Here is a 25,175-nt window from a genome sequence, read left to right as displayed (position 1 = left end):
ATCTATCACTCTAGTTGTCAAATCTATTAAAACTAATGTTTTACATTATTATTTATTACTCAGTATTTACTTCATACTGTACTGTCAATCAATATCGCTTAAATCTAGTCATTTATATTTATTACGGTTCAATAAATATTCAAAATAACTTTCAACTTATAAAATGAAAAAAAAAAAAAAAAATTGAGCATTAAATCAGATAAATTTATATCAAAGCTATTAAAAAATTTATCATAAAACTTTGCTAAATATTATTCTCGATATATTTTTATGTAATTTTCTGAATTGTAAAAATGAATTTGAATTCATAAAAGTTTAACATACAAAGTTATATCTAGATAGTAAATTTATATAGAAATGTCAGGATAAATTTAATGGTAAATTTCATACACTGGGTGTACTACTTATACATATAATATAAACTCAAAGTAATTCAGCCTTGTATATCTATTTTTATTTTTAAAAGGACAAATATCGATAACCTACTGACCCTGTGCTAGGGTATAGAAAATTATAAAGCATATGAAGTTGCAATAGTGGAAAATAGTTACGTCTTTTCTTTATTTATCTACAACATATTTTTTCTCATATCTCGCGGCAAAGGGACGGAGGCGGAGATATAAGCCAGATACTTGACGCTCATTTGCTATTTTCCTACAAAAGTATCACTGAGTTTGGATTACGAGATATCAAAGAGCCAAGAGCTTGCGGTAAAACGAAAAATAAACCCCAATATTAAATTTGCTTTCAAAATTTATGCATGCGCAAGTGCTTATAGCGGCTCGCCCTTAATGCAGTTCCAATGACGTACATCTAGATTTTTTTTTATTTAGAAAAAAACGGGGGGTAAAAATCTTTAAAATAATATTCAAAAAAAATTTAACTTTTTAATTAAATTAATTAAAATTTTATTTTAATATTTTTAAAATAAAAAAAAAATATTTTTTAGAAATTAAATTCTGACTTTTTATCAATATTTAAAAAATAATTATAAATTGATATTTAAAAAAATATTTTACTCATTAAATTTTAAATTATATTTAATTAAAAAAATTTGAACTATAAAAAACATTTTTATTTTAAAAATAAATAAATTGAAACATCATTTACCCTAAGGAGCGTATAATTTATCACATTTTCAATACCGGAGACTAAAAAAACCGAAAAAATATCTGAAAAATAAATAGAGCTGTTTGGAAAGAAAACAAAGAAGAAATAAATACATAAAACAGCGGGGTTGCCAACAGTAAATTGGCGCGTTGCGGTACCAACACTATAGTGGGGTTAAAAATAAGTAGAATAAAAATGAGCGATCGCGCATGCCCAATAATTGAAGCATTTATCTGGAATCCCCGGTCTGTGTGAGTTAAAATTACACATAGGAGAGCTGTGCACGAATATCCCACACGTATAAGAGCTTGGAGGTTGAACCATCGGCGCTATATATACATTACCTACATACCCAGCTACCTCGCTACCTACCAACGAAAAGCATCACTGGCACAACGTTACCGTCACTGCAACGTTATTGATTCGGTCATAAGGAGGTAGTAGGTAGTGTAACACTGACTAGAGTCAGGCTCTATCTATTCACGCAGCTGGTTTCTCCTCCAGTCCAGACTAGATTCCAATCCAGAGCTAAACACCTACACACCAACACCGCTTTAACATTATTACTATTCATAACAGTTGATACCATTATCAGCAACGAGCAAGCGCCGTTGGTACCATGTCCGTCATCCTGGTTAGCTGCCAGTGACTATTTACTCAACAACTTGCTCCCCAGATTGTGCTGACGCGCTTCACCCGCGCTCCGGGACGAGATAATCATTTTTAAAATAATTTATCTCTGTAATTAACCGATCATCGTTTTAGTGATTTTTAGTGGAGCTTATCAGTGTTCTTCTCTGTTTTTAATCGATTAATTCGCAACATGGAAGGCGGAAAATAAATCTCGAGTTTATTTTCTCGAAAATAATTTTAGTGCCGATAGCTGGTTAGTTGTCTATTTAGCAGCAATAAATTATTTCGGGTAGATACTGAAGGGCTCTAAGAAGACCTTACTTTAGAACAATGAAGACTTTTTGATGTCTTGAGATCGTAGGTCAATAAATTGTTGGAAACATTGGCACGCGGTCGACGTCCAGATATATTTTGCTGCGTGTGGACGTCGACCGTTAAAGATCCAGAGGGTGAACGTGGCCACAGTTGCGCAGTTTATGATGACTTGGGAATTATTTTATCGAAGAAATTTTCAGCTGAAGAAATAATTTATAAATAAATACACAGATCTATATATACGTTTGTAATAATAATAATAATAATAATAATAATAATAATAATAATAATAATATTGAAAATACTTTTACTGTGATGTAAGTGTGATCGTGGGTTAATTAATAGCAATTGCAATTAGTATTTATATTAATATAGCGGGATAAATCAAAAATGTTTTAACGCGCGATATAACCAGGTACCTGGATGTTGAAGAAACATTTATTGAATAAAAATTTAATAATGAAGAATCAAGATAAAAATAGAGTTATTTTAAAACCTGTTTGTGAAATAGTTATTTTATTATTAAATTTTAATTATTTATTGTGTCGATTTGTACGAGTGCATCATATCGATTTCCGGTTGTAACGATTGGCTTAGTTAAACTATTAGCCAATGTTTTCCGGTTGCAATAAAATCTAAATTATTTTATTTTATGTTTACACATACGTACAAATTATTTATTAAAAACAGTACTTTTAAATAAATAAATATTTTAAAAACTATTTTTATATACATAGTCTTTCAACTGTTTAAAAAACTATTTACAAGCTAATTAAATTGTTGAAGAATATTTATCTAAATATTGATAATAATAATAATAATAATAATAATAATAATAATAATAAATAATTAAAAGTAAATAACGTCCTAGTAAATTAGTAGTATTTCATTAATTATTAATGATTTTTAATTATATGGAGCATAGTTTTAAATCTGACAGAAGAGATGTAAGATGCACAGAGCTTATAAAATATTTACATTGTATGTAATGTATACATTGGTTATTTGTGGCGTTAAATTTGCGATAAAAGAATTTTCGAGTTTAATGTCTATTATTATGAGACACAAAGGATTCAATGATTAATTAAAAATCAAAGAAGAAATAAATAAATAAATCAAAATAAAATACTCCAAGTACTTTTTATCAATAAGTCTTGTAAATTATTATTATTTATCACAAGTAAATGCATCCATAATAAATAATAAGTAGTAAGAGAAAACAGTTGGCAGCAACTGGAAGACAATAATGGAAGCCACCCTTGATGAAGAATCCATCCAGCTTCGTCATCGAAGACAATTGCGAGAATGTGGGACAGTGACTGAGAAAAAAGGGAAAATAAAGTAAAGCAAAGCAAGAGAACATTAAGCAGTCAGCCACTAGTGCACTAGGAAGCTCTGTTATTTAACCGTTAGATCTAAAACGATGGCGAGCTGTGCTTTTACTACTAAAACATTTGTCTGTGCTTGGGTTCTTATACTACGCTCACCGATATAGACACAGACACTGTCATTGTTGTTATTATAGGTGTCTGAGTGAAGCATGGTAGATCAGGGATGGTCACCGGGGTGTGCGTCTAGTTTTCCAGATCTGCTGGCAGTGAGCGGTGATACCAGTGTAGCCGAGGGTTACACCGATCTCAAAACTCTACACAGAAAGCAGTGCAAAAAGCTCATCTGTCTGTGCAAGCGACACACCATAAGTGTTATTAACATTAACGACACCAAGAAACTTTATTGGTACAATTGCAAAAGTGTTGAGGAAAAAGTCAACCAAGTTGGGGTTGAGGGTTACTACTGCAAGTTGTTGAAAATAATTAACGGCGCGCTCAGTACTTGGGCTCATCGTTATATCGACGGTTTGAGTTACGCGAAAAAAGGAATTATGTACAAAATGAACGGCTCGTCAAAGAAAAGTTTGAAGCTCCTCAAAGAGAGCTGCTATTGTCATTATCATCCCCATCTCACTGCGGATGATTGCAACGCCGAGTTTTTGAGAAAGGTCGTCAGTTTTGATCCGGAAATAAGGTTCACTAATGGCTTCGTTGGCAAGAAGGTAAAGGTCCTGGCTCACGGGGTGAATTTTTATTTTATAAAGCCTGTTATTTATCCCAGGATTTTTTTTTTTTAAACGAATAATTGGATATCATGACACGCTTGAAATTGAAATGTCAGGGGTTATTCATTTTTAGATTTTTTTTTTATGTTTACTCGTTAAGTTCGAGTTAACATGACGTTTTATGTGACAAGGAGCTGTAAAATACTTTGATTTTTAATTTAAACATTGTGGAATTAATTCATTTTATTCAAGTGAAGCTTGATGATAAAACGCTGTTGGCGTTTAAAAATATTCTGGTTCATTGCGAGCAATTAGTGACTTCGTAATAAGTATCTTCGCTTTTATTGAAATAAAAAAATAAAAACAAATTTTTTCTCTTCAATTGAGAGCACTTGAAACATTTTACGTTTTTTTTTTTTTTTTCACGTAAATAAATTTTATGACGTAAGCATTTAATTAGACAGGATTTAATTATATTTAGCTTATGATTATAATCAGTTAATTGAATTGAGTAATAAACCGTGAAATTTTGAATAATTTCATTGTTCGATAATAGTTTTTTAACATTTCAATAATTTAATTATTGAAAATAATTAATTAGAGTTCAAATTTAAATTTTAATTATTTTTACAGATGTCAGATGACGACCGTATGTCACTAACAACAGCGGTAAGCGACGATGACGACGGAGAGAGTGTTATGAATTCACCTTACCGCGGAAAGCAAACTGGCACCGCAGCAGCTTCATTTAACTGCACCGGAGCAGTGCGAAAAGCTGGGTACGTCACCCAATTTGCCGTAATTGGCATATTGTAACATCCATTTCGTGTGACACTTAATTTATCTTTTACCATAAAAAAAAAAGCGTCTCCTTCATTTAAAAATAATTCCTTTTGTACTTTTGTCGCTCCAGTTATCTCAGCGTTAAAAAATGGTTACTGCGCAAAAAGCATCAAATTGAATTGGCGAGGAAACGCGGTTGGAAGGGCTACTGGGTTTGTCTGAAGGGTACAACCCTATTGTTTTATCCCTGCGAGTCCCAAGAAAGCCGAGCTGTTGAGACAGCCCCGAAACACCTTATTATAGTGGATGGCGCGATAATGCAACCGATTCCGGAGCACCCTAAGCGAGATTACATATTCTGTTTAAGTACTGCATTTGGAGACGCTTACTTGTTTCAGGTAGAAATTTTATCAAATTGAATTTTTTTTTTTTTTTTTTTTTTTTTAAATAAGAGTTTAAAAAAAAAATTAATTTTCCTGTTAAAACTAAAAAACTTTAAATATTTATTGTATTTACATAATTTATATTTTTTCTTTTGCCATTTCTGCCAAGACTGACATTCAAAGTTTCGAGGATTTCTTAAAATATTGCTTTCATAATATTGCGTACTACCTTGAAAAGTAACTGTTTAGTCGTAAAGAAGAAAAAAATAAAGCTCTATGCTGTTGGTTGTTTTTTTACTAGCGACTTCCGCACTTATACTTGTCTTCTTAGTTTTCTAAAGAGTCTAGACACTTGTAAATCAAGAGTTTATCGACGATCGGTAGACATACAATGCCACTCCATGAGAAACTATGAGTTTTTGTTTTTCAGGCTCCGTGTCAAGTGGAACTTGAGAACTGGGTGAATAGCATTCACTCAGCCTGTGCCGCGGCTTTTGCCCGACACCGTGGTAAAACTGGTACTTTACATTTACTACAGGAGGAAATTTTCCGGTTGGAAAAAGCCATTGAGTCGGTGAGTTAATTTAACAGATCTTTAATTCAACATTTTTGGCTGTACTGAGCACTTATTTATTTCTTCAGAGGTTCGCTTCCGAAAAAGCTTGAAATTTTTTATCCGGGATGAAAAATTTTAAGTAAAAAAATTTTTTTTAATTTCTTCGTTGATTTTTTTTTTACAAAGTTGATTATGAAGAAGAATATTAACTTGAATGTCCTTGTTTAATTTGTCAGGATTACAAATTGAAGCATATGGCTGATCTTCAGCAATCCGTTGTCTCTGACATTGAAACTAAGCAAGAGATTAGTAACCAAATTGTTCAATGGGAAGAGAATCTCGAGCGTCTTCACTGCGAGCAATTCCGCTTGAGATGTTATATGGCAAGTTTGCAGAGTGGAGAATTACCCAATCCGAAGGTACGTCACTTTATAAACAGTTCTGTCAGAATTTTCCTCAAGCGACGAAAAATTTATCGATCGATGTTTCATGACGCTTATCAGCGAACATAATTGCGTGAGAGCGAACATTCATGCTATCCAATTAAGATAATTAGTGGTGTATTTCAGGCTTATCATTTAAAGCTGATATTTGTAAGCCTACTGTTTTAAAATATTTATTTTTGGTGTGTAATAATTCTACAAACAAAAAGATACTTTGATGAATATATTAATTAAGTTTAATTATGAGTATGTTTCTAAAGGCTTCTACAACAGCCTTGGAAAAAAAAAAAATACGTTGGTAGATAAATATTTGTTGATTAAAAAATCGATTTTTTTATAATTATGAAGGATGTATTTACTCTCAAGGATTTTGAAAGTTTATTTTAAAAAGTTTTTTAATTCAAGTTAGAGATAAAATTTTTTATTCATTTTAATTAAAATACTAGCAACCTTGCAGTCATTATGTGACTACCGTGACTTGTAAATTATGAAGAATTAAAATTTTGCTTTGTTAAATAATGAATTTTGTTAAATTGCACTGTACTTTCTTAAATATTGACGTTTTTAAATATATAAGCTCATTCTGATGTTACACTCATCAAGAGCTTTCATTTGAGTACCCATATGCATTTTGATATATTTTTCATATATATATATATATATATATATATATATATATATATATATATATATAAAATATATAAAAAATTGATGTGGGTACTCAAATAAAAGGTCTTGGTGAGTATAACATCGGGATAAACTTAAATCTTTAAAAGATTTTTTATTCATCAAATTAATTAAATAAACTTTCCGCAAATCAGGATCTTGAAACAATTCCAAATTTTAAATTTCTCTTCGTGTCAGAAATGTACAATAATAAATTCCTGGCTACGGCCGTGACCTATAAACAGTTGCAAAGATTCATCTGCAATAGTGTATATCTAAAAAAACTTTCTTACAGCTTCTTCAATTTTTTTTTTTTAAAAACAAATTTATCGAAGAATGAAATTTTAATCAAAGTAATTTTTGGCTGGATTATTTCAGAGTCTACTAACTCATGTATCAAGAGCAACAAAGCAAACCCTGAACAAACTTGGCGTATTCACAGTGTCCTCTTTCCATGCATTTATCTGCGCCCGAAGCCCGTCCTTGCTCAATAATTTGTTAGCTGGCCGCGGTGCAACTAAACGAAGACCTCCACTTTTGTCAAGATCAAATAGTGGATCTAGTCGCAGGTCTTTGCAAATGTCCTCGAGGGATGACGAGAAGAGCGTTAAAGTTTCAGTGCCCGAAAACCAAGTAAGAAGCTTTATTATTTACGGCAGAGCATTTTGTTATTTTTTTTCATCCTCTTAGACTTAATACCAAGTATTGAGACCGAGCCACTTAATTTTAAATACAAATGCAATCAATTTCAAGAGCTGTAATACCTCTAGTCAAGTATCAAGTATGTTAACTTCAGCTATACTAAGCCAGTTTGTAAACTTTTTATTAAACTAATAACCGGCAGTTTTAGTTTCCTGTAGTTTAATTGCTCTTTTGAATTATCCGATTGAGATTTAAGCTCTGATTTATTGGGTTTATTCATTCAATTTATCCTGCGACACTGTAATTAAAACTTTATCAATTACGCTTTAAATATTTAATATTATAATTTATTGTTATATTTTTAAAGTTTTATTGAATTTACGGTAGATATTTATTTTGGATTAAAATTATTAATTATTTTATTTTATTCGAATCTTGGCTCTGTATATTTTTACAATTAAAGAAACAATTTATTTAAAACTCCAATAATTATTTTTAAAATAGCAAAGAGTTTGATGATAAACTTTACTTGCAATAAAGCCGGGTAGTTTCATCAATAATTGAATTTCTTCCCGTGAGATATAATGTGGAAAAAAGAAATCGATAGTTTTATTTACATATAAATTTTATAGAATAGTTTTACTTCCAAATAATGTAATTTTAAAAAGTTTATTCTATTTTTCTTTTTCTTCAGAATTTTGTTTTCTTCACCTAAAATACATTTTAAGTTTTAGCGAATTTTTTCATACCTTTTTAAGACTTCCAGCTCTTTATTTTATTACTTTTAAAAACTTTTTTTCCTGTCGATATTTCCAGTGAAAGTTACAAAATAAATCCGCTTCCAGAAGTTATGAAATATATAAAAACACTCGATAAATTTATTAACTCTCGTACGGAACAGAGTGACTTTGACCTATTTTAAAGCTCAATATGTTGTAACTTTTGTTTTATTTTCTTCTTTTTATTTCTCTTTCAAACATATAAAGTGTAATCCAGGCTTAGTCATAAAATCAATCAACTTTTTGCAATAATCTTTGTCATTAGAGAAAAACCGCATTTATTTCCTGCTTAGATAAATTATGAGAGCTTTTTTTATTTTATTAAAATAAACTTTTTAATAAAATTTAATTAAAAAAATTTATTTGCCGACTTTTTAATATATTTTTTTAATTTATTTTCGATAAAAAATTTTGAAGAAGATTTTTTCCTTAAAGCTGATTAACTTTTGAGCTTTTGAGTACCGTAAAATTGCTTTTGTACCCTAAGGGCTCGGTTTCTACCGATACTTGATATTTATAGTAACTAACGTAATTAATCCATAATTAATCTAAGTTTTAGTCAAAGCTTTATATCATAATAAACTAATTTAACTCTGAGATATATAATAATATCATATTCAAAAATAATCTTTCTCATCATATCACTTTTCACTTAAATTATTCAATTTATTAAGACTAAAGTTAATTAAAAATTCATGGTTAATAAATTTTTAAAATTTGCTCATCGTAAAAATTTATTTTAAATTTAACTAACTCCGGAACTCTTTAAATAATTAAGTTACTTTGAGATTAAAAAACGAGTTTACCTTTTTATTTTATTTTTTTATGTAATAGAATTTTTAAAGTTAGTTTTTTTTAAAAAAATAAAATTGACGATAAATAAATTTATTTTTTAATTTAGTTTGTATCAGTTTTCCTCCGCGAAGGAATGACAGTAGAAGAGTTCCTGGCAAATGCCTGCAGCAGGAAAGGTCTCAATCCAATGGAGCATTTCGTCCGAGTGAAGAAACGACGCGAAATGGAAGACCATAATTACTTTGTGCCTCACAGGACAGATACAATTGAAACTTACGTAAGTTCGTTGCAGATAAAATAAATTGTTTGTGATAAATCAATTGTAGATGTAGATTTCTCTATTTATTATTTTTTTTTTATTATTAAATTATTATATAATAATAAAATTGAATTTATTTTTGTTATAAAATAGCTACACACCCACGAAGTAGTCGAGGTCTGCGCAAAAATACTTTATCAAGTAGAACTTCAGAGAAATACTCTCGATCAAATGTGGGGCTTCTCCGTTGAGGCGGAACTTATAGAAAATTCGGATCGACAGGACGAACTCTGTTGTTACGTCAGTCGTGTCGAGGATAAAAGCGTAGCCATGCAAAACGGTGATTATTAAATTTATTTTTCAAAAAAACAATCAAAAATTAAATTTTAATTAAAATTCAATAAATAATTTTGACGGATTAATTTAAAATTTTAAAGTTAGTATTTAATTTATTATTTTTAATAGTCGGTTGTTAATATTGATGTATTATTATTATTAGCAAGTATGATAATTTTAGAACAATTAGACGGGATGATTATTAATAAATGACGTAGTCAAGGATAATTACATACATCCACGCACGAGAACGTTTAATTGTGTTATTTGAAAAAATTGATTTTTTATCAGTCACTCATCGGTGATCAAGTAAAGGTGAATGATGTTCACTCCGATGGACTGAATATAATAATCCGTAACTATATTCTTAAGAAAATAGTTATGTGTATATAAATAAAAAGTATTGAAAAAATTTAACATTGAAAGAATATTTAAATTTAAAAAAATTTTTTGTTATTAAGTAATAAATCGTCGGTAAAAAAAAATATAATTTATGTAATAAAAAATTATTTAGATATTTTTGCACGGAATTAAAATTTTTGAGAAAAAGAATTATTTTAAAATAAATATTTAACAAGTAGTTAAATCTATTTATTATCTCTAAACTGAGAACTTCAAAATTTAGTCTCAGGGATATTTTATCGGAGGATCAAGACGCCTGATACGAAAAAATAAATAATTAAAAATCTAATAAATGTTTCAGGTATTATTAAAAGCGATGAAATTATGGTAATAAATGGAGCAATAGTAAGCGATCTGGATATGATGTACTTGGAGAGTGTACTCCAAGAAGAATTAGCTTTGTGCATGATGATGCGGTCATCTAGAACAGAGCCACCAGACGTTACACCGGGTATTGTGAGAGTAACCGATGATATTGAAAGCCTGGTATGTCCGCCACCGCCTACAGATCCGCCAGTTATCAGTGAAGAAATGATTTCCGGGCTGATTGTTCCAGCCGTACCAGGATGGAGTGAGTTTCATCCCTATTTAATAGCTACACATTTTTATTTTAATTAAATTTTTTTTTTTTTTTCATTTATTATTTAATATTAAAAATCTTTATTTATTTTTTGTATCAATGAAATGTCTTGAAAAATATTATTTAATCTCAATCTAACGATTTCATTAGTCTCGCGCAATTGAAAAGTAATTGCTTAGAATTTGTCAGTAGTCTCGTTGAAAATTGAGACATAAATTTAATTTAACAGTTGTTATTATTATTATTTTTATATATTTTTTTTCTTTGCTTTCTTTCTTTATCTTTTAGGCAAAGAGAGTGGTGGTGGTGGTGGTTATATTATGCACGACGGTGCCTTTACAATGAAAGATTGTATTTCTGGTTCTCAATTAGAAAATAACAAGCAGACGTCACGAACAAATTCGTTTGAGATTGAAAATTTATTGAAGACTGCTGAACAAGTTACTGGAATCTGTCGCTCACCCAGCGAAACACGTAAATCTAGTCCTACTGGCAGTGTCGTAAGCTCTCATTCTCAAGTATTAACGCCGAGCCGACAGCTCAGCGATGCGGAAAAACTTAAAAAAGTTATTTGCGAACTCATCGATACTGAACGTACTTACGTAAAGGTAAATTTAAACACTCCCAATTACAAATTTTATATTTTCGGTTTTTTTTATTCCAATTCAAGCCTGTCTAAGCTATTTCAAGCTTCTTTACTAAAGTCGAGATTTATTAAGAGACCAATAATTTACTCAATAAAGAATTAAATAAAAATTAGGATACTTGACTATTTTTTTTAATGATAAATTAGTTCATAAATTATTAAAAAAAATTTTTTTCGAGCTTTTAAAGATGGAATAAATTTTTTTTTTAATTCAATTTATTTTTTAAAAAATTATAAAATGTCTATTAATTTCAGTGTCATATAAAAAAATAATTTTATTCATTTCAGAATCTTAATAATTTATTAGAAAATTATCTGGAGCCGCTAAAACGAGAAACATTCTTGTCAAATGCCGAAATAAACGCGCTGTTCGGTAATATACAAGAAATTGTAACATTTCAAAGGCAATTTTTGCAAAATCTTGATCATGCTATTGAAATGGAGGCTGATTTTAATAACTTCGACCATTCAAGTCAATTTAAGGTAAAATTTAAATAAATTGTTAATTATTTATGCAAATTGAATTATTAATTTAATTTATCATGAAATAAATTTTATGTGATATTAAATTAAAAATCCAGGTAAAATTAACGTTCTAGAAATTAAAAATGAATAATTGTTTAAAATAGTTCTGAGGTAATTAATTGCTCGCTTTTCCACTAATGTTCAGTCAAATTAAATACCATTTGAGTAACGTGCTTGCAATTACCTTTGACATTATAAATAGAAATTCCAGTTGTGTAATTAAATAAAATAACCAGTTGATAATTTTATAAAATTAATAGCAAACATTAATTCATTTAATTATATTTTATATTTAATTGGAAATTTTTAATCATTTTTTTCAGGACTTGTTTATTTTTATTTTCAAAATAATTAAATTAAATTAAATGACTTTGTAGGGTGTCCTGTTTTCTATTGGAAGTGCCTTTTTATATTACGTGAATCACTTCAAATTATACAGCTCGTTCTGTGCCAGTCACTCAAAGGCTCAAAAAGTTTTACATCCAAGTAAGTTAATTATTCATCAAGTTTCAATTACAAAAGCCCTAGAAAATTTATCAGTTGTTTATTTGAGCGAATTAAAATAATTAATGGTGTTAAATTATTTACAAGATAAGAAGAAGCTGCTTTGAAATAAATGTATTAATTAATAATTAAATTTTAATAATAATAATAAAAATATGTTCTGTATTATAACTAATTAACAGACGAAGGAAATCAAGCACTACAAGAATTTTTACAAGCAAGAAATCCACGACAGCAGCATTCATCAACTTTGGAATCTTATTTAATTAAACCTATTCAAAGGATACTAAAGTATCCTTTGCTTTTACAACAATTGAAAAATCTTACTGATGAAAGGAGCGAAGAACACCAACATTTAACCGGTACAATTTTTTTTTTTAATATTTTATTTAATTAACTGTTGCAAAATATTTCTAAAATTAATATAAAAATCCACTTTAAATGTTTCTTCCTTTAAAATAATGTTCATACGTATAATTCAACATTTTACTAATTATTTTTCAATTATTCCATTGCATTTAATTTAATTTTAATTAACTTTATGCTAAAAAAAAAATTTTTTTTTATCAATTTTATTCAAAGTTTGTAATTTTTATTTTCTAAAAAATATTTTTATGATTTTAAATTTAAATATTTTTTTTTATGAAATTTATAAAATAAAAAATCAGCCTCGCATTTCATAAATTTAATGTTTACGCGTTACACTGGGTAGATGGAGCCACTTCCTTACCGTATAGTCAATACTCGCGGAATTATTTTCTATCAATTTTTTAATAAAAATAATTTAAATATGACTTTTATAACTAAAAAAAAAATATTAAAAATGAGTAATTAATTTTTTTATTGAATAATACCTGGTAGAGATTCGGTGTTAATTATTTAATTTTTAGGAGTAAAGTTGATAATTGTCTGAATTTTGAGTAAGATTAAACTTTTAATGATGAATTATGAGATAAATAATAATTAATTACAACCTTTTTTCATTAAAAAATAGAAAAATTGACGATAAAACCCTCAATTTTGTCTACCGGTCTTATACGACGTATGATTTTTTTAAACACGAGCTGGGTTGGCCGAGCGGTCTAAGGCGCCAGATTTAAGCTCTGGTTCCCAGATGGGAGCGTGGGTTCGAACCCCACACCCAGCATTTTTTTTTTCTATTTTTATTTTATAATTAATTTTAATTAATAACATTTAATTCTATTTTTAAAAATAATAATTATTTAAATTATTTAAAAAAAAATAATAATATTTACAGAGGCATTGAAGGGAATGGAAAAAGTAGCCGAGCATATTAACGAAATGCAGAGAATTCACGAAGAGTATGGCGCAATATTCGACCATTTATTCCGACAACATCAAAAATCATGCAAGCAGGTAATTAAAATAAAAACTTTATATTAAATTATTTAAATAAATGAAGAAATTTATTTAAGCAAATATAATAAATTTTATCATATAAATAAACCGGCCACAAAATTTTTTTTATTCTCTAAATAATACAGAATATTAAAAATTTTTTCAGCCGATCGATTTGAGCCCCGGCGATTTACTTTATTACGGTGGCGTGGAGTGGCTGAATATATCAGACTTCTTGGGTAAAATAAAGAAAGGACTGGAGCTTCATGCAATGTGCTTTGTATTCAAATCCGCGGTTGTATTTTTATGCAAAGAGCGATTGCGACAGAAGAAAAAGCTTATGGTACAAAAATTATTTTATTTATTTATTTATTTTATTGTGTAGCTTGAAGCTACTTAAAAGCTTTTACATTATTAAAATCCTACAGGGCGTCTCAACTAAAACGAATTCCAGCGAAGTGGAAATAATTCGTTATCAAGTACTTATTCCAGTAACTGAGGTACAGGTGCGCGCTAGCTCAGCCAAGGACATGGAGTCTCATTTCCTGTGGGAATTGATTCACTTAAGAAGTCAATTACAGAGGCGATCGGAAAAAGTTTACGTTTTATCCAACAGGTAATTAATATTACTCAGAAATATTTGTTTGCTGGGATAACAATTTTATTTTTCAATTAAAAATTTAATTTTGATAAGACGCATTGCTGCCGATAATCAATTTCAAACTTAAAAAATATTTATGACTGATAAAAAATTTAAAAATCAACATTTTAATTTTTGCACATAATATTTACAAAAAAAAATAGAATTTAAAAATTATTTAAATAATTTAGAGGCTCCATAATTATTACAAGCATTTTATTTTACGGTATTAAAATTTTTTAATTGAAATAAAAAATTATAAATTTATATTTAGAAAAAATAATCGAGAAACGGATAAGATATCAAATAGAACTGACTCAGATTTCTTATCAACAGATATAACTAACTAACAAACAAATCATTCACCTTGATAAATAACTATTTATTAAAATCAACGAAAAATAAATATGATTAATTATTAATAAATTTTACATTACATTTAATTATTTAAAAATTCATACATGAATCGGTACGTAGACTTTCGAACCATTATAGCGGGGAAAGAAGTCATACTGAAATTTAGACATTTGCTTGTATTTAGGACTGTAGAAGTCTTTGGTGTTAAAAGGCAATCTTTTGGATTTTTCACGAGTTTTCGGACCGCCTAGAGTTTTAACGAGACTGTCGTCCTCCTTAGAATAGTCTATAGCAGTGGGGAAATTTTTCTGCGCGTAGTAAGCTCTAATGAAGCTGCTGTCCCGATGATCTTGCGTAGAATTGGTATTATCAACGGTATCATTGAGAACTTTGCGGTAAAAGTCTTGGTAATATTTTAATTTCGGATTATTAGGGTTTCTTGGGTTGAAAGAAGTTTCCACTGGGTGAACCGTCGAAATTTCAGTTCTGTTAGCTGTAGATAAAAAATCTTTAACGCGTATAACGCGTTTAACGAACTCATATACAATCGGATGAACTGTTTCTTCAAGCGTGAGGACTCGAGGAGCAGTTTCGTTTCTCAGCTCCGGAGTTACACTTTCTGTTATAGATAAAGGTTTCTTTGAAACACTTTTGGGTGCTTGAGGAACAACAAGAGCCGCTTCATAGTTTCCACCATTTTTATAATATGCATTCGGCCGAAATTTTTGTCTTCGCACTGGGTTATGAGTAGTTGCGATTTCTTCGATCCTAATATTTTCTTTCGACGCTTCGTCCTCAGTAATTATCGAGCTGACTGTTGTTGCAATTAAAGCAAAAGGCAAACTTATTGTTTCATTTGATTTTTTTACTTCTGTAGATTTTTCCGATCTAAAATTTTTAATTTTAAAAAATTAAACTTGAAAAATTTCATCTAATAGTATATTACACTACTAGAGCCGAAAGGTGAATTTTCGGCCGAGATTTCAACTTTTGGCCTGTGTAGTGTATACGATTTTTCTTCATAGCCGGTCGAAAGTACGTTATCAATTTTACTTTTTATAACTTCAAGTGCAGATAAGTATGTCTTGATGCCTGCCCCGACATTTGCGGCACGAGCGAAGCGAGTGCTGCTGGTCGTGGGGGCAGGCATCAAATACATTCGAAGAGTCAAGTCTGGTCATATTTTTTAAAAATAAATTAATTTCATTTTTTCAAAGATGTATTTATTTTCATTAGTTTAACAAACTATATTATTTATTATAAAATTTATCAAACAAAACATATTATAAGCGAAAAACTCTTATTGTATTTTTTTTAATCGTTTCAATTTTCTCTTGAATGATCGCAATTATTAATAATCCTTCCATAAAATACACAGTTTTCAAACTTAATATTGGAGCAGTTAAAAATTATATCTCCACTGAGTATACAGTTTTGATAATTCATATCTTGATTATTCAAATTAAAATTTTTAGATGAGTATTCTGATGATAGTTTACTGGTAGGAACATTATTTTCAGAAATTTTTCTGATTTAACAGATGATAAAACAACATTGATAAATATTTTTAAGGTTAGAGGTAGCAATAGAAATTACAACGGTTAAGAATTTGCTATAGTGACGGAATAAACAGTCCCTAGTTACAAGTGTAATTACGTATGAGAAATTCTTTCCTCCCGCCGTTACAGAGGGCGCGCGTGTACTTCTCACAGGGAGTTAATATTAAACTTTCTTTCCTGCCATTAGAGAGGAAAGTACGTACTTTCGACCGAGGTATGAAGAAAAAAAATTTTTTTGCTCGACGGGCAGAAAGCGTCAACTTTCGGCCGGCTGCGCTAAACGAAGTTGCCACTTTCTGCCTTTGTCGAGCAAAAAAATAGCATACACTCCTCGGGAAGTAAATAAGAAAGCCTCAGATCACATGTTTGTTAACCTCGGTTTCGCCTCGGCCAACAATTACATGTGATCTGAGACATTTCTTACTTTACTTCCCTCGGTGTGTAATATACTATTATTAAAAAATAAATGGACTTTAAATTAATCTAAATTAGTGCTTGGATAAAAAAAAATAATACTTGCCCGTTTTTAGCATTATTTACAGCTTCAATCGTAGTCAAACACTTTGCGAAAATTAAAAAACCAAAAAAAATTAAGTTATTATTAATCATTATTATTTAAACGGAAATATTTAATGAAACTTGTAGTTATTGACGCCGTACTTGAACTGAGAAGAATAAAATAACAAAATTACATTTTTTAATTGCCGTTTTTATGACACTAATTAATTTTTATCTGTCTAATTAATTTCTAACAGTTAAGTTTTTTTTTTTTTTTCATTAACTGCGTAAAGACAACGAAAAAATAGGTCCGATTTGTCATTAGTCACCGGATTTAACGTTTGACGTCAATGACAATCATAATTAGAATTTTAAATCGTAAAGTAGATATGGAAGTTTTAAAAAATTTTTAAGTTTAAGCAATAGCGTTTGAATGAGTTAATTCATTAATTAACCCATTGAAAAAAATTAATTGAGTAAAATATTAAAAAAATTTAATTCAAAAAAATTTTTAGATGTCACTTTTTAGTAATTGAAATATTTTTTTAAGTAAGACTAATAAAGTAAAGACAAAAAAAATGTGGGCTATCAGTTGATAGAGATATTTAATCATTACTGTTAAATATAGATTGTACGCTTGGACTTTTTACCAAATAGATAATTTTACGTTATTTATTTAATGAGTAATTAATAATTGAATATAAAAAATATATCTAAAGAAAATAATTTTATTACAGCACGACAGAATTTAGAAATGCATTTTTGAAAACAATACGCCAGATAATTCGCGAATCAGTTCGAAATATGAGTATACCATCGACAAAACCGAACATAACTCAACCGCCGATGACAATGGCCCCGCGGATGTCTACCGGACACGTGGAGAAGTTTGATAAGGCCCAGAATCAAGGTCTGAATGGCGGAACCCCGTGCAATTTTGGCGGAGCGACTGGGACACTTTCGAAGAAAGCGAACAAGCAGCAGATCCTGTCAAACACCCTGAACTCAAGAAGAAAGCACAGCCATCGAAAATCCTCAGTTGAACACGAGAGTTCCGAGGACAGAGATTGCGACGACATTCCTATCCAACAAATTTCATTCCGTACTCGTAGCAAAACCATCAGTGATACCTCAGGTGCTAATAAATTGTCATTTTTATAAAAAAATGGCAATTTTTTGACTTTACTCCTTCTTAGATTTTATTATTTTTCGTGTGGTAATAAATAATTTTAGGTGAAGTAAAGATTGATATGGATTCAGGAACAAAGTCTGAGGGTGAGGAGGACTCTCAGGCTTTTTTAGGCGAGAAGAAGACCAATTTGGGGCGAACTCCTAACCATCTGACTCTAAGTACCACCTCGACCATCTCCGCTGGTAGCACTGGCAGCCAGGCGAGACTTATTCAATCGTCACACCAGCCCGAGAACTATCAGCCTATTTCAGTTAAAGAGCTGGGTAAGAGGCGTGCTAGGTTGCCTAAACGAGTTAAAAATTTTGATCCGTACAGTGAATTGCCGGTGTAGATATTATCGGTATTATAAATATACTTTTGTTTATATTTTTAGTTTGTTCATGCATTTTTATTTTTTTTTGCAATGATCTAGCTTACGATAGGTCTTTTGTTTTAGTAAAGGTAGATTGGTAATTCTTTTAGAAAACTTCTATTTTCCCAACTTTTGATGGTAAATAACTACACAATAAAAAATTTTGTGTCAAAAAATTTTTTACTGTGTACTCAAGATTTATTTTTTAAAGTTTGCTTACTTAATTTTAAATATTTTTTATATCTTTTAAAACCGCACATAAAGTTTAAAAAAACTTCTAAATAAAAATTTTTAAACCCTAATCACTAATTAAAATTTTAATTATTTATTTTCTATTTTTTTTTATTTTTAAAAAGAAGTTTGCTGAAGAATTATCAAAAAATAAAAGTAGAAAAATTAATTATCGTGTAAACAAATATTAATTATAAATAAAAAATTAACTATTTATCAAAAATAATAATAAAATAAAATAAAAGTATATTATTTGGTAACGGGTTATTAAAATTTAGCTAAGTTGCATGTATTTCTCAATCATAGGCGTCGACTTCTGGATTATACTTGGTTGGAAAGCTCTAAAATATATTTACGAATAACGTAAATTATTGCACGCTTTCCCGGCACGTTTCACCTCAAAAATAATAATTATTTTGCTGCATTGTTTATTTATTTAGATTGTTTAAACAGAACTATTTCGTAAATATTATTTTTATTATCACTATTATTGTTATTATTTTGTATATAAAAAGGTTGAGGATACCCAACTGGTAGAAAACGAAAATAATTACCAATTACTAGCCCTATGCATAGTAAAAAAAAAAAATAAAAAAAAAAATTGCTTGTTAAGAAAGCCCGCAATAAAGTGGGCAAGTGGAGAAGCTTGATTTATAACTTATTATTTAATAATGTAGTACAGCAATAATTTTAATGATATTATAATAATTATTATAATGAACCAATATGTTTGCGTATATATAATTATTATGAATAATTATAATTACTAATAATAAATATTATTAAAGTAATTTTTATACGAAAGTCGGCGCCTATGAATGAAGATACTTTTTTTTAGACAATTTTTTTTCTATGAATTATTATGATTATTATTAGTGAGAAAATAAAAGTGAGAGGGTGATAAATAATTAAAATAAGATACAAAAAAAAATCTGTACGTCGTTATTATCAGGTTCACCAATTTGGAAGCCGCGGGAACTACCGTCACTCGGGGAAGCCACAACATTGCCGCGAAAGGGTAAGTCGGCCGATGAATTTGCAGACATTAATTCGGCCCACAGCGCCTCCCGAAAGTCTTTAATAGAAATCAATAATTGTGCTCAACAATCTAACTTTAATAATCACGTTTAAGTTAATTATTAACTTTTAATAATAATTATTACTCATAGATTTTATTATTACTTATAATTATAACTCTTTTAACAATAATAGATTAGTAAATTAATTATTCATTATTTTTAATCAATAAACCCTCGTTTTTTTTTTTAATATTTATTTTTTATTGCTGTTCGCATTTTTTTTTATTCTTTAATAAAATATACTGACTGAAAAAAAAATTCATTTTATTTCTATTTAAATTTATTTAGTAAAATAAAACAGGGTTAATATTTTAATAATTTTATTGGTTTAATTTCAAACTTACGAACAGCAATAAAAATAATTTCTGTATATAATCTTGCTAATAGAATATAATTTAATTGAAAAAATAAAAAAAAAAAAAAAAAAAAAAAAAATAATGATAAAAATAAGTAATAAATTAAAATAAAATAAAAACGAAGTGTTATAATGATTACTTTAATGATAAAAAATTAACTAAAAAATCTTATCTATATACAAGATAAAAAATATATATGTATAAATACGCTCCATTTATAATTAAAGCGTTTACGTACACATACATTGTTATATGCATATTACAGTTAAAACCTTGAGATAAATAAAACATTTAACAGAAAAAATAAATTACTAATCTTTTATTATTAATTTTATAAAAATTTAATTTGTTGAATTTACTTGAACTTATATATAAAACAGTAAAAAAAAAATAAATAAATAAATGTATATTCAATTGCCGTATTGTTTCAACAATTAATAAAAAAAAATCAAAGTAAAATTTATTATATAATAAATAATGTAATATATAGTTCAAATATCAATGCAATCATAATTATAAATATTTATATAATTTTTTTTTTTTTTTTTTCTATTGAGTTGTAAATCATTTGTGTTTATCCGTTGTTTTATTGTTTTTATAATTTATTTGTTAATCTCTGTGGATATTTAAAGTCAAGCTAATTTATTTTTACCATTGCTTAAATATTGAAATTTAAATATCTTCAGTAATTGACAAATAAATTGTCACTGACATATTAAATAAATAAATATTGAATATTAATTAAATAGAACTGACAAATTTACGAATTATAAAATACTCAAAGTACTAGCTAATCAGCAGATAGTACGGGTGGATATTACTATAATTAATTAACAAAAAAAAAATTATCCAATGCTGATATAATTATTATTGATAATTGATAATTATTTATTGGTATATAAACATATTACCAATGACTGGGTTTATTAATATGTAAATTAGGCAACAGAAAGTATCCATTAGATGAATACCTAAATGCAAATAAAACATTAAACAATATATATATATATATATATATATATATATATATATATATATATATATATATATATTAATTAATATAATATATAATATAAAAGTTAGATTATAATAAATCTCAGAGTAAACGAATGATGTTAACTCGTCACGCGCGGTTATCTCGGCAGGTCCGATCCACGCTGATTTAATTATTTAATGATTCATTTATTATTTGAATTATTTATCTTAAAAAAACACAACTTCAGTCATAAGCGCCGACTTGAATTTTTTTTTTTTTTTTAGCGTAGGAGGCAAATTTTGATAATAAGTCAAGGTCATTCTCAAGCTTTTTACGGCAAATTTAATCAAGTCTTTTGTGTATAAAATGTATATATACTTTACTGCAATGTTAATTGTTTTTTTTACTTAAATTTAATTAGCCTTCTATGAAGCAAATTTTAAAAAGTTTATTTGTTAATTTTGGTTGCATTGTTGAGCTTGTATTGTTATAAATTATAATTATAATTTTATTGCTGGAATGTTTAACATTTTATGTATAGCTGTTTAATATTGATTGTCAATAATTATGTGGAGTATATTAAATATTATGATGATGATTAAATTATTGAGAGAAAATTTAATTATATTGTGAGATTAATTATAAGTGTTGGATATGATTTACGAGAGACGCCGCGTGTGACGATATTTAACTCGCCGGCGTCTGATTTAACACGAAAAAACTGACCGCGAATATATTAAATTTATTAATCATTATTATTGAAATTTATAAATTTTAAATAATTAGTTGTAACAAGAGTTCATTTAATTTTTTATTCAATTAATATTTTAGAAAAAAATTTTTTTTTAAGTAAAATATTTAAAATTTACATTTTTATTTTAGAAAAAAAAAAAGTTTTTAATTTATTTCATTAATTTAATTTTTAAATTAAAAATAAAAATTAACTGAACTCTTTTTAGCAACTAAATGGAGTAATAAATAATATTAATTATATTATTAATATAAATGTTGATATTAATAAAAAAATATACTGAACAAAAGTCACTTAAAAAAAGCTTTAATTAAATCGCGTGATAATCAGCATTTTCGTGTATAATTGATACTGCTCGACGATAATGAATCTCATACTAGTCACGAATAAATAAATAAATATAAATCTCAGAATATTATATAACATTGTGAAAAATGTGCACGTGTCATTGTTAAAATAAAATATTAAATAAATATAAACTAATAATAACAATATATTAAAATAAAATAATAAATATTGAGTTAAAATAAATACGAGATACATAAAAAGAGTAATTTAATTTTAATTATTTATAAAATACATATTATTATGTATAAATTATCGTAAAAAAAATAAATTAAAATTTTTTTACTCTTTTTATTTTCTCATATATTTAAAGCAAACAAAAAAAATAAATAAATAAACTCACCACGCGTTGTATGAATTGGTTTGAAACTGGGTTTCGCCAAGGCCTGTTAACACCAATCTAAAAAAAAAAAAAAAAATAACCAAAGACTTTGATTAGATATCATAAGAGTAAAAAAACTCGAAAATAAAAAAATTTTTAAAATGTTAAAAAAAAAAAAAAAAACAAAAAAATATTTAAAATAAAAATAACAATTTTAATGCCGGACCATAGAAAGATTATAATGATATAGGGCTCAATTATAAATGACAAAAAATAAAAAAAAATAAAATAAACAAAAAGAAAAACAAAAAAAAATATGGTATAGAGTTATTATCCGAGAACGAGCATTGATTGCGCGTAATGTAAAAAAAGCTACACGGTCAAATAAAATTTTATTTAATTAAAAAAAAAAAAAAAAAAAAAAAAAAAAACTATTTAAATGTATATGTGGCCCGTTTTTTTCAATTACTCACTTTTATTGATTTTATTTCATATATATTGATGACTAACTTTATTAATTAATAAAATAATGAATCTAAATACGTAATTAAGGTGTCACTTAAGATTCGACAGCGAACAAATGTTATTAACTGAACAATTAATTTAAGTAATTATTTAAATTATATTAAATAGGCGGATTAAATTGCGCACATATAAATATTTAAATAAATAAATTTTAAGTTGCTGATTTTAAATATATAAACTAATATTTATTATTATATTGCATTATATCAATCTCTATATATAATATATATAAATATATTTTATGTAAAAGTTCTGTCGAGGCTCGTCCTCCGATCGAGAGAATTCGCTTTCTTTAATAAAAAAAAAATATATATGTATGAATATATAAATATATATTTATATGTATATAATATAATGCGAATGTAAAAATGTTTTTGCCTTTAAAAAATGTTTTTTATAATTAAAAAAATTTATTTGAAAGCGAGCTTTGATAATTCTTTTTTTAATTTTTTATTTTATTAATCAAAGCTGTGAATCTACTGAATAATGAGGTATTAAATAAATAAAATAAAAGTTTAATAATTAATAACAACAAACTTATAATGACAAATCATAACGAGACGAGTATTCAAAATTTTTTACCGAGATTTTTATAAAATCTCTAAAGTTTTATTTTAAAACCGACTTCCCTTTGTACGATAGTTAGACCAAAAAAAAAAATAAAATAAAATAAAAAAGTAAATAATTAATAATAAATAAAAAAATAAATCATGCTGTTGATTCATAAAAAAAATAATTGCCATCAAGCTCTATCTTCGTGCACATTGGGATTGACCTTAGTTAAATACGCGGGTCGAAAGTCGTTATTTTATAAATAATTAATTAATTAATCATTATATGTAACAATTATTGTAATTGATTGATAATTATTGACTTTAAAAAAAAAAAAAAAAAAAAAAAAGTGTTTATTCGTAAGGCAGAAATGAAAATTTGTATAATTATTTTTAGTTTTAATATGTAAAGTGTATCGAAACCCTCTCGATTAGAGGCGTCCCAATAGTTGGCCTAGTACCGAGCATCATATTTTTAATTCTTTATTTTATTGTATTTTTATTATTATTTTTTAATTATTAATTACACCTTTAAAATGTTTCATTGCAACCTTCACGCTACCGTTTATGATATTTCCCGAAAAAAACAAAAAATAAGAACGGGTAAACATTAAATGACAAAAAAAAAATAACTAAATAAAATAATCTTGTGCAATTGAACAATGAGACAAGGGAAATTATATTTAAATAAAATACAGGGGATCGAAATAAAGGATTTAAAAAAAAATTTCTATATATTTCCCTTGTTTTATACAGACAAGAAATAAATGTAGTTCTTAGATCATTTAGAGAAACGGTACGCCAATAGGTGTAAAATAAACGAAAATAAATAAAATATGAGTCTTTCGGAATTTAAAAAATTATATGAATATGAATATGAACTAATAATAATAATAAAAAAATTAAAAAGGTTTTGTTTTGTTGGCACATTAGCTGATTTAATGAGCCAAAGAGTGTATTATAGTGATTAATGAATGAATAAATTTTAAAATAATGTTTTTGTGTTTGAAACTTTGTAGTCATGAAAATAAGTAAATACGGTATTAATTGCCAGTATAATTACGATTATTGATTATACTTACTATATTTACTGTTATTGTTTATCAGTTTACGTAAAGACGTTTACGAAAGATCCATTTGTACAATCATTGCGTCATTAAAATATGATTATTCATTATGAACTCTGCATTTATTTATTTACATGCTTCCTATCTTTAATTTAATATCTTATTAATTTTTTACATTTACTGTTAAAAAAAATTTTTTTATTTGTAATTTATCGTACCAATAAATTTATTTTTGATTTTCAAAATCCGGTCGTTAAATTAAAAGATATCGAGCATAAAAATTTACTAATTTTTTTTTTCTTTGTTACAGTTTACAAGAAAATTTTTATGATATTTGTACCTAATTAAAGTAAATATTAAGTCAAGAAATTCTGTAGAACTGATAAAAAAATATAACGATGTGTCACGCTATTAAGCAACTATTTAATTCTAATGATAACGTTAATTACAAGCTATGAGTCAATTTATCTTGAGGCTATAACACCTGTTCGAGAGCCTATTAACTTCTTTTTGAAATTTATTAATTATATTTCTTTTAATAAATTTATTTCTACAGTAAACAGCAGTTATGTATCATTAAAGTTATTTTTTAGTGAAATAAA

At 27.3% G+C, this 25,175-nt stretch overlaps 2 protein-coding genes and 1 non-coding gene across 5 annotated transcripts in view; 2 read left to right on the top strand and 1 right to left on the bottom strand.

Annotated features, from left to right (window-relative positions):
* The window catches only part of Sif (guanine nucleotide exchange factor still life), a 31,853-nt gene extending 11,927 nt beyond the window's left edge, over window positions 1-19,926 (top strand). Inside the window, exons 1-19 of one of the 2 annotated variants that reach the window (XM_074252288.1) lie at window positions 3,510-4,111; window positions 4,748-4,893; window positions 5,028-5,295; window positions 5,711-5,854; window positions 6,073-6,255; window positions 7,324-7,578; window positions 9,268-9,438; window positions 9,574-9,760; window positions 10,460-10,729; window positions 11,027-11,346; window positions 11,673-11,867; window positions 12,287-12,395; window positions 12,596-12,775; window positions 13,672-13,790; window positions 13,939-14,115; window positions 14,201-14,388; window positions 17,564-17,961; window positions 18,060-18,281; window positions 19,554-19,926. In XM_074252288.1, coding sequence (XP_074108389.1) covers window positions 3,599-4,111; window positions 4,748-4,893; window positions 5,028-5,295; window positions 5,711-5,854; window positions 6,073-6,255; window positions 7,324-7,578; window positions 9,268-9,438; window positions 9,574-9,760; window positions 10,460-10,729; window positions 11,027-11,346; window positions 11,673-11,867; window positions 12,287-12,395; window positions 12,596-12,775; window positions 13,672-13,790; window positions 13,939-14,115; window positions 14,201-14,388; window positions 17,564-17,961; window positions 18,060-18,281; window positions 19,554-19,732 — 4,224 coding nt within the window. In that variant the 5' untranslated portion in view covers window positions 3,510-3,598 and the 3' untranslated portion in view covers window positions 19,733-19,926. Of the gene's footprint in view, window positions 1-3,509; window positions 4,112-4,747; window positions 4,894-5,027; window positions 5,296-5,710; window positions 5,855-6,072; window positions 6,256-7,323; window positions 7,579-9,267; window positions 9,439-9,573; window positions 9,761-10,459; window positions 10,730-11,026; window positions 11,347-11,672; window positions 11,868-12,286; window positions 12,396-12,595; window positions 12,776-13,671; window positions 13,791-13,938; window positions 14,116-14,200; window positions 14,389-17,563; window positions 17,962-18,059; window positions 18,282-19,553 lie in introns of those variants that run through there. The other variant, XM_074252281.1, reaches the window with a different exon arrangement.
* The window catches only part of LOC141536572 (protein AAR2 homolog), a 100,994-nt gene that overhangs the window by 23,761 nt on the left and 52,058 nt on the right, over window positions 1-25,175 (bottom strand). The window contains exon 2 of one of the 2 annotated variants that reach the window (XM_074257204.1): window positions 22,452-22,508. The gene's annotated coding sequence lies outside the window, so the exon portion shown is untranslated. Of the gene's footprint in view, window positions 1-22,451; window positions 24,675-25,175 lie in introns of those variants that run through there. The other variant, XM_074257213.1, reaches the window with a different exon arrangement.
* Trnal-uaa (transfer RNA leucine (anticodon UAA)) lies at window positions 13,477-13,560 on the top strand. The gene has a single exon. It is a non-coding gene; the product is annotated as a tRNA-Leu (tRNA).

The sequence above is a fragment of the Cotesia typhae genome, unplaced genomic scaffold (genome assembly GCF_013202065.1).
Source record: "Cotesia typhae breed Kobodo isofemale line unplaced genomic scaffold, CoteBio_Ctyphae contig_123, whole genome shotgun sequence".
Taxonomy (NCBI): domain Eukaryota; kingdom Metazoa; phylum Arthropoda; class Insecta; order Hymenoptera; family Braconidae; genus Cotesia; species Cotesia typhae.
The sequence above is the reverse complement of the archived record's forward strand: the minus strand, read 5'-3'. Positions and strand labels throughout refer to the sequence as shown.